The 18468-nt window shown below is 40.9% G+C and overlaps 3 protein-coding genes across 3 annotated transcripts; all 3 read right to left on the reverse strand.

Moving 5' to 3' along the window:
• Positions 1–120: 120 nt before the first annotated feature.
• On the reverse strand, positions 121–3768 carry pycr1a (pyrroline-5-carboxylate reductase 1a). Its single transcript, XM_054607567.1, has 8 exons — positions 3653–3768; positions 3336–3407; positions 3145–3215; positions 2818–2997; positions 1792–2013; positions 1572–1664; positions 1068–1231; positions 121–757 (listed from the first exon to the last, which is right to left on the reverse strand). The coding sequence occupies exons 2-8, from the start codon at positions 3400–3402 to the stop codon at positions 592–594; spliced, it is 963 nt and encodes a 320-aa protein (XP_054463542.1). The 5' UTR covers positions 3403–3407; positions 3653–3768; the 3' UTR covers positions 121–591.
• Positions 3769–5445: 1677 nt separating this feature from the next.
• On the reverse strand, positions 5446–6357 carry LOC129099086 (myeloid-associated differentiation marker-like protein 2). The gene has a single exon (XM_054608252.1). The coding sequence runs from the start codon at positions 6355–6357 to the stop codon at positions 5446–5448; it is 912 nt and encodes a 303-aa protein (XP_054464227.1).
• A 4600-nt stretch (positions 6358–10957) lies between these two features.
• notum1a (notum, palmitoleoyl-protein carboxylesterase a) lies at positions 10958–16274 on the reverse strand. The gene is given in 12 exon segments (XM_054608206.1): positions 10958–11261; positions 11386–11433; positions 11525–11672; positions 11785–11882; positions 11990–12089; positions 12092–12180; positions 12280–12382; positions 12481–12539; positions 12624–12684; positions 13026–13121; positions 13258–13310; positions 16069–16274. Coding segments are annotated over 12 exon segments (1296 nt in total). The 5' UTR covers positions 16206–16274.
• Between the last annotated feature and the right edge of the window lie 2194 nt (positions 16275–18468).

Raw genomic sequence — 18468 nt, forward strand, 5'->3', positions numbered from 1 at the left:
AAAAAACAAAACACATTTTAACCCAAAACAATGTACCACCTATTGCTACATTGGAGCTGCGAATAATTTATAGGTGACTGGCAAATGGTCCTGCTGGCATTTAACGTATTCACGCACACAAAGAACGTCAACAGAATGTGGTTTTTCCATGCTTATTTATAAAGAATATATGAAAACATCATGAGTGTCATTGCATCATAAAATGCACCGATTAGTTCATTTTGTATGAAAGTTTAAACGTAGTTTGGAAATTGCATAAATGCAAGTTTAACAGTAACACCACTCCTAGAAAGTCATGGAGCAAAGCGTATTGCTTCGCTGCACACCACTCAATTGCATCGCCATTTGAAGTACGATATAGAAAGCCATAGTAACCACAGAGATTTAAATTATTATTCTAGTCAAGTCTAGCCTGACATTGGACAGTCATTGCATTATAAAAAGAAATATGGCTCAGGCATTCATCATCCCCAACCTAGCTGTTTTTTTTTTCTAAAAAGTAATCCACTAGATTAGTTTCTCTTCCAACAGTCTTCATCCAGTAGTGGTTTATTCACAGCATATATATTGCATCTTCGCTGTAGTGACAGATCACTTCTTCTTGGTCCTGGGGTTACTGCTGAACATACTGATCCCCTGAGATCTGAATCCAACAGACCCTGCAGTCACTCCTGGCTGCTGCAACACTTTGTCCAGAGTGGTCTTCTTTATGGCAGCTGGCGAGATTTTCTCTTGGTCGGCCAAAAACTGAAGTTCCCTTTGTTAAAAGAAGGGCACAAGACATTTAGAAACATAGTATGGAACATACATATTTAGCACAACATAGTATAGTAGCTTAATAATAATCTGATCACTCAGTTACTGTAACCTGAGAAGGACAAAGCTCTCATTGTAACATTATTTGCATATGGCTCCATCTACTGTCAGACTTATAAACTTCAAAAAGAAATACAACACCCTTGGCCATTTGAATATGACAATTAACTTGAAAGCATTTCTTGTGTATCCCTATGACAGGAAATATGATTTGTTAGTTTGTTTGTCTCACACTTTTCTTATCAACTTACCTAGTCCTAACACAGGAGGCCTCTACAGCGTTGATGAGGAGGCTGCGGAAGCCACCGCTCTCCATGACATGCAGGGCGTGGATGGTGGCGCCCCCTGGTGAACACACATTGTCCTTGAGCTGCCCAGGGTGTTGCTCGGAGTCTAACAACATCTTAGCAGCCCCCTTTAAAGAAACACCAAGGGAGATCCACATTTGACCAATTGCTGTCATATCCAACTTGTATCTTTCCAACCAAGACAAACTGCAGCTGATGATATTGTACCTGGATTTATAGTTTTTACTTGGAGAATACACATCAAACTGTTTATATTAGAATTAAATTGTGCCAGAGTGAGTCATGATCGACTCATTTTAATATGAATCTATCACAGCAAAGCTTGAAAAACTTAATTGATACCACCTAAACCAAGAGAAACATGGTAAAACAGGAACCAAAAACATCCAAAAAAGCACATGCATGCAACACATATATTTGTTTAAAAAAATAAATAAAAGGTATTACCAGCAGCGCTTGGGCTCCGAGGCGTACAGCCAGTCTCCTGGGCAGGCCCATTTTCACACCACCATCAGCAAGAGCATCTACAGCAGTAAACGCCTGCAGGGCCACAATCATAATAGTCAGGATGAGAATGAGGAAAAACAATTCACAAGATACATTTTTCACAATAGCTTGAGGTAAAGAAAAATTGTAAAACACACTCAACATTATCTAAATGACTCACATAAGCAGGACCACTGCCGCTGAGGCCGGTGACCGCATCAATCAGGTCCTCCTCCACCTCCGTGCAGTATCCCACACTGGCCATCAGCTGCTCCAGGAGCTGTCCATCCTCTACCTCTGCATAGGTGCCAGTGGCGTACACAGTGGCCCCCTCACGCACCACCACCGGAGTGTTTGTCATGCAACGCATCACCTTTGGATTAGCACGATACTGCTGCAGCTTCTGTAGGGGAATGATCAATTTACTGACTCAATTGTCCTGAAATTATAGGGGAAAAAGTCGGGCTGAGAGGATCGTTTATGGCTTTTAATTTAGGGATCCTTAGGTTTGACAAAAATATTGCTTTTCTAACTTTGTAAAACAAATGTTACAAATAAATACATATGTCTAAATTTAACCGAATTGTTATTTATTATTAAAATAATAAAATCGCACACCAACAACTTGTTAAAAAAACTTGGAAATAACAAGAATTACAAATGAAGTGTTAACATTTTTAATGCAACAGCAGATTGGTCAAAACTTAAACATGATTAAAATTTTCAGTGTATAAAATATAGTTTATAAACATATATTTGAATTGAATACATCGGCCACATTGTCACTGCTACCTGATCAACCTATTCCAGTCAGTATCAGCCTGATATGAGTAGTGCATCTCTACAATAATGACAGAATTTTACAAGCAGTGACCATCTTGTGGAGCTGAGAGGTTTGTAAAAACATGATTGATGATTAATACTATGTCGTATACAATTTACAATCATCTGGGATTTTGATTTAATATATAATTATAGCCTACTTAATGCATTTTTCCTTGATATCAAATGCAGCTTTAAAGTTAAGTAAACAGTTTTCTGGAGTAATTCAACTTTGAGCAAAAAAAACTATACATCAAGGTTAAATACTATACATGCATTAATGCTTATCTGTCCAGGGTAGTGTAATGATGAAGTATTGTCCAGTTCTGTTATTACAAATCGGTGTTCAGTTAGAAACATGCAAAGACAGACAGCCATGACTTGCCTTCTCTATAGAGCTGATGGTGACACCAGCAGCACAAGACACAATAAGGTGTCGATCTTCGATGTCTGGTCCAATCTCATCCAGCACAAAAGGGATGATGTGGGGCTTCACGGCCAGGAAGAGAACATCACATTTGCTCACTGTCTCTTTGTTGCTGGTGGTGAGATTGACACCCAATTTCTGTAGAAATGACATTTTTTTAGTCCTTCATTGTTATACATAGGAATTCACAACATGCAAGCAAAGAAATGTCTGGAAAACCTACAATTATATTCAGAATTAAACAGAATCACAGAGTGCAGTGTTGATCTCTAACTATCTACCTACCCGCAGGCCCTGTACTGTGGGGAGATCTGTGTCTGGGGAACTGGCTGTGATTCTGTGGGTGGCAATCACGCCTTGAAGGGGACAAATTGTCCAAAAAACAAAAAATCATTTCAGCGTCTGATTGCAATCAACATACATCAACAACACAAATCTGAATAATACAAACACAGGGTTATGTTTTCAAAACGTACCTGCAGCTGTGAAGCCTCTCACCAGAGCATGGGCCAGCTGGCCTGCTCCTATGAAGCCCACACTCATGTCACCTGTATGTGAGAACAGAGATGAAAACCTGAGCAGGATGGATCCATCTCACCTCAGCAAAGACAGATGATTTACTCCGTCTTGCAACACGTGCAGCTTTTATCCCGGTATCTCTATATTGTGCTGCAGATGCTGGTAAACAAACTTTTACTTCCTCATACGACATTTCTAAACACACGGCGGCAGCGGCCATATTGCTGTACAGTTAAAAACAAAAAAAAAAACATTCGCAGAAGAAAAGACTTACGGATAAAGTGAGGAGCTCACAGTCGACCGATACAGCAATAGCTTCGCAGAAAACACCTGAAATTACAACACCGTCAACGTGTCCCCTACTGTACCTGTTACGATACATTTAGCTGACAAGCAGGCGAGCCAATGAGCGTGCATGTTTGGCGCAACACGTAACGCGTTCGACCAATCACAGCCGTGTTGATAATCACTTCCGGGCGGGTTGCATCAGGTTGTGCCCAAGGGGAGAAAAGTTGGTAAAAAAAAAAATGCCAGGAAGTTACTTTACTATCATCTACTGGTGGAGACTTGGAAGGACGTGGAAGAGACTATTTTCTGGGACTTGACCCAGAAAGCTAGTTCTCAGTTAGTACTACATGTTTGAGTTTAATCTTCTGTGCCCCCATTGAGCAACAATATTTAATATCACTTATTTTGTGCATAATGTCAATCAAAAACACTTGAAAAAGAAGTTAAGGGATTTAATTAAAAGGTGCATGGAGAAGGGGTACAATTAAGTCTGAAGAGGTTAAATCTCCTGCAACACTTGTAGATTAGCCTTTCGGCTTGTGTCCTTCACCAGGGTCATCATGAAACATGTTAGAATTTATTTTTAAACAGAGTAGGTACAAAGCAAAAGGAAAATAATTGACAATGATAAATAAGCGAAATTGTTCACTAATTTGGTGTGGAAGAGAAGGAATCACACAAAATGCTTCTCAGGAAACTGTTCTTCAACGCTGTAGAGATTACATTTAATTTAACAGATTTATAAATGACTCTAGTGCACATTGAAGTATCACGTTCATTTGATTTAATCGGGCAATGAATCATATGTACTTTAATCAACATAACTACCAATTTCATTTTTGATTTGAACATTTGCCAATATAGAAAAGAGATTTATGACGTCTGTGTAATAGAGGCGTCTTCTGTCTTCTGAAAGCTGAGAGCTAAGGTTCGCATTTCAGTTTAGGCTCTACGTTCCTTCATGCAAAGTATATGGAAATCAAAAAGACCAGCAAAACATACTAGTTGATCATTTTTTTATTAAACATGGAACACTTCAGAAATATAGCAAAAGATGAGATTACACTGCATGACTGTGCTTATCCCATTTAAAAAACAATTTTGCTGTTGTCAAAATATATTTATGTATGAGATACATTTAACATTCAGTGGATGACAGAAAAGCCTAATGAACTGTAACCTTTGGCATTACATTTGTGAGGACATAAAATAGAGGAACAAATAAAAATATTACTAGAATGCTATTCATCTCTATGAGATATCTATTCACCCATTTTACTCTTTACATACATTTTAATGCATATATTAATACATAAATAAATTGTTCAGCCCCTGTACTCTGACTGAAATAACACTGTTCTGATATTTTAAACATTATCCCACACTCCCATAGGTCCATCCTGTATGCCACCACCAAATGGTATTTGGAGAGTATTTGGTGCTGAGATGGACAAACCTCCCAGGATCCTCTTTGGAAAAAGATGCTGAGATCAGCTCATCGGCGCACCTGGCAGTCTCTTCCTGGTAGGTCACTGCAGAACTGGGCAAAGGCCTTTTACGCTCATAAATGGGGTTAATACTGTCAGTTTTGCTGCCTACAGGCAACATTTTATAAAAATACTGATAATAAAAGAAATGTCACACATAGATATGACACAATGGATCTATGTGTCCAAGGGGACTATTCCTTCACATAGACTTGACTGTGGAGAGCATGATGTGGACACAAAGTTTCTTCATTTATCTTTGAATCTAAGCAGTCTTTAGGGGAGGAGGGGTTCAGACAGCAGAGCCGGAGACAAAGCGAATCCTCTGCGAGTAAACCAAGTCTACAAAATATAGGATCATGTTGACGTTGGTGAACACTGCCACCACTAGCTTACTGTCCCAGGGACATTCTCCACGTGGGCAGTCCTCAGGACGAGTAGTGGTGCCGTACTTTTTGTCAAAGCTGAAGATGGGCCAGATCAGTGCAGTGCTGAGGTAGAGGATCACAGCGAAGAAGGTGTAGACGACCACAAACCGATCAAAGGGGAACCGCAGGGCAGATGACCGACCAGAAACGGTTATTATGACCACTATGACAGTGACGGAAAAGCACAGGCTGTACACCACCACACAGTACTGGTTGGCAATGTAGAGGTTGTACTCGCTGTCGTTGGCCAGGGCTCCGAAAATAATGCAGGCCACAAAACCCTGGACCACCTTGAGTAACCCGGACACAGTGGCCATGTAACCCACCACCGCCCCTGGCTTGGCTCGAGTTAGGAACACCTCAGCACCGTAGGGGAAGCAGCAAACACTGGAGCAGACGGTGACAGCGATGCGGTAGATCTGGACTTCACAGTCCTCATCTGGGCACTCTGTTTGGAGGAAATAAACAGGGTAGACCACAGAGGCAGTGATGTACATGAGGGTTGCCAGCATGGCGAATGCCACGGTGAAGTTATCCCAGGAAATGGGCATGCATGCGTGGAGCCGAGTGATGTCCAAGGTGAACACAACCAGTGTGATGGCAAAGCAGAAGCACCATACGAACATGCAGAAGGTTCCGTAGGTGGCGCTGTAGTCTGCGCCGTGGGACACAAGGGCCATTATGGTGCAACCGAGCAGCAGCTGGCACATTCTGGCTGCGCCTAAAGGTGACAGCACAGCGTCTTTGTTGAGGTAGTGTCCTCCATGGGAATCCATGGTGTTTGTTGTCTCGCAGAAGCAGCTGTTTTTCTTGGGGAGGCTCTTGACGTCCTGTTCTCTGTCTTGGTGTCCTTGTGGCTGACTCGCAGACCTCACCCTTTCCTTGGTTGCCTTTTTATAGATGGTCCTTAATTACAAATGTCTGTAGTTTCTTCCCAAAGCTTGCTTTGTAATTACAGTAGTGTGCTTAAGATCCAGTCACATTTATACTCTGTTATGTAGAAGTTAGTTAAGTAGCTTATTTAAGCAAAGGATATTTAATTAGACCTTCAAATATGATATATTGTTTATTTTTTGTCTGTTTCTAAAGCAATGTCTCTACTCGGCTGCACACGCCTATAAACCATGAACACCGAGTATACGTTCCGTAAATCATATACCACCGGTATCAGTCCTTCTTATGATGTTTAAAACATGTTTTAGAGATTTAGTATTTGATCCTGGTCTTACTCAAAGCTGAAGTGTACGTCCTCATAAATCTTGGTTTCCCTCGCTTGCTCTTTTCAATCACCAAGTTGTCCAGTGTATCAAAAGTTCAAAGTGGGGTAAGGTCCTCTAAAAGTCATATCCAGTGATCAATCCTCCAACAATAGCCCCCAGAGTCGAACAGGTGGACTAGTTTGTTGTCCTGTCAGTCAAGTTCCATTACTCAGTGATACGGTCCTTGTAATTCTTCACTGTAGGCCCTTAACTGCTCATCAAAATCACTCAAACTGTTGGCTCTGCCTCTCGCTCTTTGTCTTGCTGTCGCTGTCTCCTTTTGCCTCTTGGATTGAGTCTCCCACTCTTTCTTGCTCTCACAAACACACACACACACACACACACACTATCCCTCCCGTGTATGTGTCAGTGCACACTCAGTGGACTGCAAGGGGTGGTTGTTTAAATGAAAGTTTGTGCCTAGCCCAGGATACGGGCCTCGCCAGCTCTATAAATAGGGGGTCTATATTCCACAGAGGGGTGGGAGGCTACATGTGGCAGGCGGTATGGGAGTCGTATTTCTAGGAAGCACCCAGAGAGGCTGAGTCAGAGCACCCGGAGTAAGAAACTGGCATTTATACTGGTGTAATGACAGGGAGGGAGGCTTAGGCTCCCATTAGAGGCAGAAATTACACACAGGTCCAGAGGGATGATTATGATTATGTGATTGCAGATTTGAGCGATGCATGAAAGAGGGAAGTGGAAATAAATTAGTAGTTACTTAAAATACTTTAACCTGTGATATTAGTAGACTGTGATTTTTGAGTTACAGTGTGTCAGGTGAACAAATCATTTTACAGCATGTGAAGTCTGGTGTATTTCAGCCAAATCCTTCCTACTTTTACTGTGTCCTATATTACCTGTATTTTATGGCCTGACTGAAATACAAAATCCATTAACAAGCCCCCAATAGGAAGTGCATATACCTCATCCTATACTAAAAGTATGCTAATTATGCTTCCTATGCTGAGAAATTCATTCTTAACTCACTCCAAAACACACTGTTGTCCAAGATTTCTTTGCAGAAATGAGACATTGATGATATTATGGTCGTAGGGAGAGGTGTAGAGCTGATTGATTTCATGAAATATATGAATTCTGCAGCTAACTATCTCTCTTTCACTATGGAACAGCATGTCATATTTTCTTCCTAAACTAGACACTTTTACAAGGAAAAACCACAGTAATATTGAGACTACAATCTATCACAAACCCTTGAGCAGAAACACACTTCTAATAGCTGAGAGTAATCACCCAAAACAGCTGCAATATTCATTTCCCTAGTTCTTAAGACTGCACAGAAGCTTGCTGTTACAAAGATTAGGTGACATTATCAACTCACTGCTCTGCAGAGAGGCATGTTGGATTCACCATCAACAGTCTACAGAGTTGAGCCATTTGACCTAAATGAAGCGCTGAATTAGTCATGATTTATTTAATTACACTGGATGGAAACAGTGTTTGTACTTTTTGATAGATATATCTGCCTTTTTTCTCTGATGTGATTATAGGGCAGTAAATGTAGCACTTGGACATTTGGGTCATCATCCAATAGGTTTGAAATCATCATCATATTACACCTGTTCTAAGTTGACTATGTGTGTTTCCCTTATGTCTATGACCAATTTAACTCTAAAGAAACAGAATTGATGAAATGTAATCTGTCTGCACTGTTACAGGCTGTAAATCAGTCATAACCAGTCAGCGTGCTTCAGACCCCTTGTTTCTCTTATAAGTTATATTTTAGCACTGTGTTCTGCACATCTAAAGTGGCTAAAATTAGGAATGTTACATACTAGATGTTTAAAGATGGCTGTGGCCCAGTTGGTAGAGCAGGTCGAGCACTAATCGCAAGGTTAGCGGCTCCTCCTGACCACATGTCCAATTGTCCTTGAGCAAGAAACCAAACCCAACAGCTCCCGATGGCTTGGCCAGTGCCTTCCATTGACTTGTGTATGTGTGTAATGTTAGAAGATTTTCTTGTAGGCTGGTTATTTTAAGTTTGATATTATCAGTTTATCTGGTAATTTTCTTAAAATTTTGGGTCATTTTCAATAAAATAAACAACATTTCTCACTTTCACTTTACCTGCTCTGAATTTTTTGGAGATTGACCACAGTTCTTGAGATTTGGCAAAAACTGTTTTTAAGGTGTTAAAAAAAACCTTTAACTGACAGTTTGTGTACACTAAGCCTCATATCTACTATCAGATATGTCAAAATGGTGACAGACTGCATTGGGAGCCTGAGGGAGCAGTTGACCTTAACTCCTACTGAAGGTTTTTGTGCGGTGAGTATAAAATGGAAATGAGAATTGTGCAAATACTACTGATACCAACTACTACTACTACTGCTACTTCTACACCCCTTTAAATAATAATATGAATCGGATTAATTATAATGTAAAAAATAATGAATAACAAGACTGCACAGCAATATTTACCTTGTAGTATATGTAATGTGTCTTTTCCTTTAGGTCTGATACAAAGACATGCAATCAACACAAAGAGAAAAAAACAGCAATGTATTTACAATTTACAAAGAATCACTTCTCTGTGAAAATAGCACTTATAAATATAATTTACATAACAAAATAAATATGTAAATTACCAACGTAGCTTGAGTTTTTTGTTTCTGTTTAAAAAATATGTTACAGAATAAAATTACAAGTAGTAATACGTTTCCTTCTCTGGTGTGATGCCAAATAGAGGTCCTTTAAAAAAACATCATTTATAAAGACATCATTACATACAACATTGTCATTATATTAAAAAGTGATCTCTATAATGAAATATAAGAAGGGAGTTACAATAGTGAACACTTGAAAGAACCTATACAAATACTCAAAAAATATACAATACTCGTAATTTGTCTCCCTTTAAATGTTCATTGCATTGATCTGAGGATTGCTGAGCTACCGACCTAGCATGGATGTGTACCCTATGTTTGGGGTTTTTACAGTCCTCTTGAGATGATGCGGCCGGTGAGAAAGAGGTATAAACTAGATGTAATGGCACTGTGGTGTATGTGTAGCTACTGATAGACCTTTACAGTTTTCTCGGTTCACTTTAGCACCACAATCTTCAGCTTCAGCAGACGACTAAACCGGCCATTGTGGCATTTTCAAATCTGTCCAAATTAAAAGATATGCCACTCAGATTTCACCACTATCATTCATGAGTTACCTTGATCTTTTCACTTAACCCATAATAACTGTAACATAATATTTATATGTTTGGAGCATTGCCTGTCATTTGCTGTTTTTAGCTACTTTCTTTAGCAAGGAGTAACATTTGATATATGTCTGTTTGCTGCTTTAATTTCAGCCTATTGTTTCCTGCAATATTCTTGAATTTATGAATTAACCTTTTTTTCCTTTAAATCTCATTATTACTTGACTCTTTGGCAATAGTGTCTTTGTTACATTCATGCCAATAAATCATAATGAATCGGGAAAAAAAGCATCCACGGTAATCCAAATAGTTTTTTACCATGAGCTGATTAGAGGAGTATTTCTCGCGATCGTTCTTTCCATTATTTTAGAAGTAAATACAAAATTTACTTTTGATCCAGTGCCTTTCTCACCTTATCGTATCTGTTATTTTGTCTCTGCCTTGATGAAGGTTTTTGTGTGATTAGAATTAGACCCTTATATACTATATAGTGACTACTGACAAAGACCGCATCCTTAAATCATTGTGGTGCTTTCTTTTTTGAAACAATGACGAAATATAATCTATGGAATGATGAAAATAATATTTAAATGAATAAAACAACAATGAGCATCCTTAAAACTGGATTACATTTGTGATATTTTTTCTTTTACAAAGCAAAAGATAATTTAAATGGAAAGTAGCAGAGAGTTGTGCCTTGTCATGGTGGCATGTTGCCTCCGTACTTGTCACCAGTTGAGGAAAAGGGATTGTGGGACAAATAAAAGCCCCTGTGTTTGACTGAGGCTCAAACTAAAGTAAACAAGAGGTCAGAGGGGAGTTGACTATAGGTAGAACGGGTTGTTAAGTTGGAGTTGGAGGTATCAGCCATGGGAGACTGGCCAGAGAGACCAGCCAGCCCTGCTTGGGCTTAGCTTGGAGATGCTGTTTGAATGCGTGTCCCTTTTAGCTGCCACTGCTGAGCATGCCCAGTAGCTTGCTGGGGTCCATGCCTTGCTGCTGGGCCATCTTCTGCACGTCGAAGCCCATGTGCATGAGGAACTGAATGACGTTCATCTCCTGTCCGGTGAACTGGTCTCGGATGGTGGGGCAGGTGGGGTTGCAGTGTGGCCAGGGGCAGCTGTCAATCAGATGTACGGGGCAGCCTTTGGGTGGAGCCTTGTTGTTCCTGTTGTCGTTGAGGCTGCGATCCCAGCAGTGCAGGGCTCGGGGCAAGGAGGTGCCTTTAACCTGAATGTCAAGCCAGTAACTAGAACACAACACAAGAGGGCGCCGTCAGCTCACAAGTAGAGAGTCTCAGACACAAAGTTCAGTGTCCCCTGATAATGATACGCTGGTACGGACGGGAGATTGGAAAATGAAATCATACTCACTTTCTGGTGATAACCTCATGTGATAGACATGCTGGAGCAAACATAGCCCTGCGAATAGAAAACAACAACACATAAACCAATGGGAATCCATGGAATAATCCTCCTAAACTTCTCCTCCCTAAAAGAAACATGGCCTTACGGGACATCTTTCAGTGTGTTCCTCAGCTCAATGCCCAAGTTTTGGATGTAGCGCCACTGGCCTTCCTGCACCGGCTGGCCTGTCAGCTGGATGTTGTCCACTGTCAACTGGGCCTCATCAAACAGCCACTGGACGACAAACACAGGGCCTGCACAGGGAGAATGGACAAAGATGAATCTAAGAATATTGTGCATGCATACATATAGTATAGTATCAGGTATGTTGGGCTTTCATTTTAAATGGTAAAGAATGAGATTCACTTTTTATTGATGGGAAGACTCTATATCCAAAGAAACAGTTCCACTCCTCTCCTTCATGGGTTTGCCTGCACCTCTCTGGTACCACTCCTCCCCAATACCTGATGGGACAGGTGGAAAGAAAGGATACACAGTGTAACGGTTAGTAAAATAAGTCCATCTCACAAAACCATGTCTTTTTTATGATAATATTCACTGGCTCCCATACTTTATGCCTCTCTTGATGGTCTCAGTGGGGGCACAGCTCACAGCGTCCACGCAGTCCGTGCAGTGGTACTGTTTGTTGTCCAAGAACCAGCCGGAATCAGAAGGCCTCGCACTTGTATCCCCGTGTGTCCCAGCCCCTCCAGCAGCTCTGCCACATTATCCACGTTCAGAAGGACCCCGGTACCACCCGCACTGCACGCACAAATATGACATATTCTTAACAAACACCTGTACAGGAAATTAAGATTTTGAATTTGAAATCACAAGCAAAATCTACACCGATGAACATACCTGCTTCCTGCTAGTAGGAGAACTTTTGCGTTGTCCAGACCTTTGTTCAGCAGGTCCTTCACAACCTCCTGAATGATCAGTGAGCCCATGAAGGCATATCCATCTGCACACAACACAGAGCGATTAGAATTGTAGAATAATTAGTTTTTTTAAAGAGGGGTTACACTTTGGGTTAATTTTGATGATTTAGTAATGTCTTACTCTGATCTGTTTTGGCTGTAGCGCCGCTCCACACATCGCTGGAGCAGTACGGGATGAACCTGCAGCGCCAACATAAAGTTAAAGCTCCCAGCTATGATTAAAAATTGAGCTTCAATAAACACACTAAACATAAGTCAACTTACACCATGTTGGCATTCCACCAGTGAGGGTTTTCCTCAGGCAGCGGAGACAGGATCCCTGTGCCTGCAGAGACAGATCAACATGTATCATTAGCTATCCCGGCACTCCCAGACACATCCTTTTCTTCCTCATCATCATTACCACGTGGATTACAGTTATTACACTGCAATGAAAGAGGGGAAGCGCCTCCGTTCCTACAGCAGCGGGCGCCAGGTAGCCCTACACCGCAGCTACATTATGACGGGGTGACAGATACATCCGATCCTTTTAATTACTGAGACATTAGGATCTGGCTACTTTTTTTAACCATGTTTTGGGCTCCGGATTTGCTTCAGGTCACAGGTGGAGCAACAGTGGTTTTTATGGGAGTGTTAAGTGAGACAAACAAAATATCTGAAGCTGACCTGTTTTGGTTTGGGGCCACTTGGATGAGCTCATCAGTCTCCTCATCGTCTCGTATCGGCTGTCACAGTTCTCCTTGTTAAAGCAGTACCAGCCGCCTGGACATAGATACACACACAAAAAAAAAATGTAATAATGAAGAGTGTATCACAAACATTGTCTACAATTATTAATCATTCTAAATGTAAGCATTAGAAAGAGAAGCATAATGAAATAGGTTACATTAATACTGACCCTCTAAGAATATCAACCACCGTCTGCTTCCTCGAGATTCTTTCAGGTAGTACCTACGGGAGAACAAAGATTATCAAATCAACACATCATAGCAGACTAGTTGATAATGCTTGAATATATGCGAATATAATACTAAATGCCTCAAGGTTTATTCGACACCGCCTGCATAACAACAGATCCAAACAACAGATAGATAAAACCACATTCCACAATTGTGATACGAGGCTCTTTATTCAGAAACATGAGATAAACACTGAAAAACAATATCCGCACTGTTTCTACCATCAGTGACGGTATCCAAGTATGAAATATATAAACACAGAGGACATCATCCCTTTAAGCCAAACAAAGATGTCTTGTTCTGTTGTTGATTCCTATCTCTGAAAGGTGACAGACAACAGCAACAAATGCAATTTCGCCGATATAAATCCAGGGAGTACCCACGGGAGAGAACAATGAGGTTATGTGTACGGTTTGCACTTAGGGAACTGATGTAGGGATCAAACAGGAGATAAACTGTCCCCTATACTGTTTGTAGTGTACACAGTGCGTTCCTTATGTTTAATGTAGCAAGAGTAGGTAATCCATATTAGAATCATCACTGTGATCATCATTCATCAACACACACGTCATGGATAAAATCAAGGCTCAGGCCCACAGTAATGATAAAGAGATATGGTGAAATGAAAGAACTCAATTGACGAGTGTAGATGTCATCACACAGTCTGTCTTTTTCCTTTGGGACCCATATATGTCCAAGATAAAAGCCCCTCTAATGCACCCTGGGTAAGATAAAGTGAATGTGTTTGTGCCAGGTTCAAATTTGAATAAGAAGTTAATGCACCCTACAATAATAAATGTGTGCTGTATGTTGTCAGTCCAGAAGAGGGCATGCGCATTCTGCTGGACGTTCCCATGTCAGACGCTTCATCATCCTTTTTTCAACAGGATTTTTAAATGTGCTACTGTGATGCTGAAATATTTTTTTTTTATATTATTCAATCAGTATCCACCCGACTTTACCAATGACATAACTCGAGGGATTGCCAAAAAAACTTCAGTGACTTTAAAGAAAAACAGACTTGGCTGAAGCTCTGAGCCGTTTGCTCAGACTCTGAATCACACTTTGGCTGCAGTTAATGTTTTGTATTGCGAGGCACAGTCAATGATGTAGGCTGAAGACAGTGCGCTCTTCTCACTACTTCCAAACAACAAAGTGAAGGCGGGCTTGGCAAGCTGAACAAGCCAAGAGGGGAAAGGCGCTGCATCAACACACTCACTCTAACAAGTGTAACTCCAGAAGATGAATCACACACATCCACCTTCCCGTCCTGTGAATGATTTTAACCGATGTATCCTTGTTTAGCTGTTGCTGTAACAATGCCTCAGTGGAAAACTCAGTTGGTGTCTGATGGATTAGCATCTCAACTGACAACAGCCAGGGTAGTGAATGAAACGGCCATCTGCCAGTAACTGTCCCTTGCATCTCTAAAGAGTTAAGAGCTTTACCGCGCCAACAGACAGCTCTGCAGCACTTCAGGGTTTTACAGGAATTAGAAAGGATAGTAAATCCATAAAGAGACATGTATAAAAAAAACAAAAAACTGATTTCAGTCAAGTCTGCCCATCACTGAACTGGTGAACTGGTCCCGGATAAGTTCTTATACACAAATACGTCATCAAAGCCTCCTGATATAGAACAGACAACACTGACAGTAAAGCATTTATATAATACTGCACAACAATATTGTGATTATAGGTTTCAATGGTCTTGCTAAATAAGGCCTACTATTAAATTAAGGGCATACAATTTAAATACTGTTCTTGTCTTTTGGTACAGTTTGTGCAGGATGATATGTTGACAGTTTGACCATCTTTGGACCATGCAGCTATCGTGTAAAAATAACACCTTTTTAAAAATAACTTTTACTTGACCATGCCTTAATTATCAGTATGATTTGTACAGGAATCAGTTTAACTTACAGTATTTAACTTAACTCCCTGCAAATGGAACTCAAAAGAGTCCATATGACTGAGGATTGTTTTTGTATTATACAATATAAGAGGCAGTGGATCTGTCTGACATTAATGTGCTTTTAGTGCCATGGCTTATGGCTTTAAATCATTCAGGCTGCATCATTCATCATTGCTGCATAATGGATTTCTGCTTTACAACATTGTCAACAGTGGAGATCATGGCAAACAAATGTAGTGATCTGTTGTTTACCTCGTAGACCATAGACTTACCAGAAACGACCAGGAGCCATTTAGAGCAAATAGTACACGTTTTACAGTAGCCAAAAATAAATAACACATCATATTAAACGGCTGAAAAATCATAATCCAGCAGTGTGCGCACTGGGTGCAAGCATCAGACAGAGACAGAGAGAGATGGGCTGGGGTCTGAAAACTTAAATCTAAACTTTCTGCAGAGCAAATCCTGCATTCTAATTTGAAGCAAAGGAAATGAAGCATAGGCCATGTGGCTATCCGCAAATTTCACGCTTCGCTGACGCAAAGCAGCTGTTTATCTCATCCCGTTATTCTGTCCTAGGGCACAGCTCTCTTTTGAAAATCCCCACATTTATTTTGGTTGTTTATCATTTATAGAGGTTTTATTTGTTGTTCAACATTTAGATGTTTTTTTTTTAAGGAATTTAAAAACATCTTTTTTTTTTTTTTTTTAAACAAACCAGCCCGAATAAGAGGAAACCCCACTGAGACGAGCATTGTTGTCTGTGCGTGCAAGATACATGCGGGTTATGCTGTGATGTATCACGCTGTGCAAGTGCATCCTAAGTTGGTACATACCCCGCAGGACTCCCGTCGTTGCAGGTGACCGATGTGTTCCCCAAAAAGTTCAGCTTCATGTCGTAGTCGAGCTTTTGCGCAGAGCACGGGTAGAGGGACTGCGCAAGGTTCTTCACTTGCGTCATGAAGTTATCCATGTTCTCCTCCACGGCGGTGAAATCCAGAGGGAAGCTCTCCGTGGTGTCCCCCCGATCCGACCGGTACGTGGGAGGAGGTGGCGAGCGTCGTGGTTGCGGGTTGCGGCCACCCCGAAACCTCCGTGCGCACATAGCTCCGGACTGCATCAGCACCAGCACCAGCACTGATGAAACCATTCTGATCGCTGTCATCTTATCCCCGGGTGTGTGAGGTGTCTTCTCTCCAAAAAAAATGCAACGTCTCGTCAGTGGGGAAAAAAAAAACACAAACTTTTTTTTTTTTTTTTTTTTTTTTTTTTAAACTGATGTAGCTGAGAAAGAAACGAAAATGACGCACTGTTTGTTTTAAAAGGACGCCACAACTCGTTGCGACCTCCTGGAAACGCTTTAAATTGATTGTGAACTAAATTAAAAAAGTCCTTTTAGATTAATAACAGTCCTCCAGTTCTTTTGGATATATTATAATTTTTTTTTAAAGAGTGCGACTACAACCGTTTGCCCATCTATACCAAAAACCAACTCAAGCCCTGCTGGACCAAGCGCACAAGCTTGAACGACAACACTGGTGCCATGCTCTTGTATTTTATTCAAACTTTCCCCCCTTGAGTGTCCGTCCAGCCAATCGCAGGAGCGGGGCAGGACTCTGGGCATAATCAAGCGTGGCAGACTCCCCCCTCCTTTTTTTTTTAATTTATATAGGGAAAAAATGTCCATGCTTTGGTTCTTTTGATCCACGATGTTTTATTTGATGTGGTGGCTTTTATTGGCCTCGAAATGTCCATTTCCCATTCCACCACAAATTTATGAAGTGAGAATAGGCATCTTGTTACACACAAACAAGACACGGTCAAAACTCGGGCAGAGTTCCAACAATATTTGGTTAGGGGAAAAAAAACATTTTCATGTCAGACTTTACCCTTTTAAATAAGCAAACATTATGATTGTTATTATTAGTTCACTTATTATAAAGCTTTACCTTTTTAAGGCAAATAAATAAAAAAAAATAGGTGGTTTAGAGAGTATCTTCCACCATAGAAAAAAGAAAAACTCCACACATACCTCTTTTTAGGAATCACTTCCAGCTCTGACTAGTTGAGCTGCTCATGTTTTCTTAAGGTTTAGAAAAGGACTTGGACACTTGTTTTTTTTGTTTTTTTATCCAGACGGGGCCTCCAAAGATCAAAGCACCCATCACTCTTTCTCCTCGCCTCGCCTCTTCACTCCCACTTCAGTCTCTTCCAAACTTTCCTGGTCTACTGTATATTTTAAGTCGAGCAGAGCATCCTGATGGCAAGCCAGCTTTTTAACACAGGAATGCCTCTGTATGGTTGAGGTAGGCTTCCCTCCAACAATCTCTCATTTTACGGACACGTTTAAGTTAAAGTGTAACCTGCAGTGATTACACAAGAATAACAACAATTATTCATCAAGGTGACACTTAATGGCGACTTTTGTCCTTGATTGAGCTCATTATTCCCACATGATACAGGGTGACATTGTAATTACGTTTATTTTTAATGGGCTGGGCATTAAATGTCTACCTGTACACAGGTAGTTTATTGATGATGTCTTATTTGATGCAGAACCAGCTTTGCCTGTGAGATCGGAGAGAACTCTTGTGCCTCATATTGGGGCACTGAGAGCCGAGTTTCATTAGATATCAGATGTTTGTTTTTTTGTGAGAACCAATGAATGACAACTTCATTGTAATATAAATTATGAGTCTGAGATCAGCCTGACACCCTACTCTTTGGGGACTGTGACTTTTACAAAGTTGTGCTGGTAAAATACTCAGCCAGAAATAACACTTTTGGGCATGTTAGAAAATGCTAACGTGCGTCGCGAGCACAACAACAATATTAAAACTGCTTCACATCCTCTCAGCAAAATAACCTCTAGCCCTGTGGTTAATCATTGTGCCTAGAGGGTGTCGAAGTCTTCTGATCCAGGTAAGATGGATATGAAGTCACCAGCTGGACTGATGGTATTCATTGGGAACTTCAAACAGATGCTTGTATAGATTAAAGCATGTGGTATGGCCCAGGAGGAGAGGCTCTGTCACAGATTGAGTCTAGTCACTTTGACCCAAACCTCCCTGTTTCATCACACGTCATCGCAAAAAATGTAACCCTTAAATCACTCGCAGATGGACGCTGGCCTCTGACACACACACACACGCTAGCATGAAGAGATGCCCCGGCGGTGTGTGTCGAAACGTCCTCTGACCCAAGCGTGAGCGGCAGATGCTTGCGCTTTGACTGAT

Source organism: Anoplopoma fimbria, chromosome 11 (assembly GCF_027596085.1).
Source record: "Anoplopoma fimbria isolate UVic2021 breed Golden Eagle Sablefish chromosome 11, Afim_UVic_2022, whole genome shotgun sequence".
Taxonomy (NCBI): domain Eukaryota; kingdom Metazoa; phylum Chordata; class Actinopteri; order Perciformes; family Anoplopomatidae; genus Anoplopoma; species Anoplopoma fimbria.

What these genes read in the sequence shown, in the direction of transcription:
- LOC129099086 (XM_054608252.1), bottom strand. Translation starts at nt 6,357, where the DNA reads ATGGATTCCCATGGAGGACACTACCTCAACAAAGACGCTGTGCTGTCA.
- pycr1a (XM_054607567.1), bottom strand. Translation starts at nt 3,402, where the DNA reads ATGAGTGTGGGCTTCATAGGAGCAGGCCAGCTGGCCCATGCTCTGGTG. An exon ending in GCGGCAGTGGTCCTGCTTAT is followed by an intron (nt 1,665 to 1,791) that starts GTGAGTCATTTA and finishes GTGGCCCTGCAG; the next exon opens with GCGTTTACTGCTGTAGATGC. An exon ending in GCCTCCTGTGTTAGGACTAG is followed by an intron (nt 758 to 1,067) that starts GTAAGTTGATAA and finishes CTTTTAACAAAG; the next exon opens with GGAACTTCAGTTTTTGGCCG.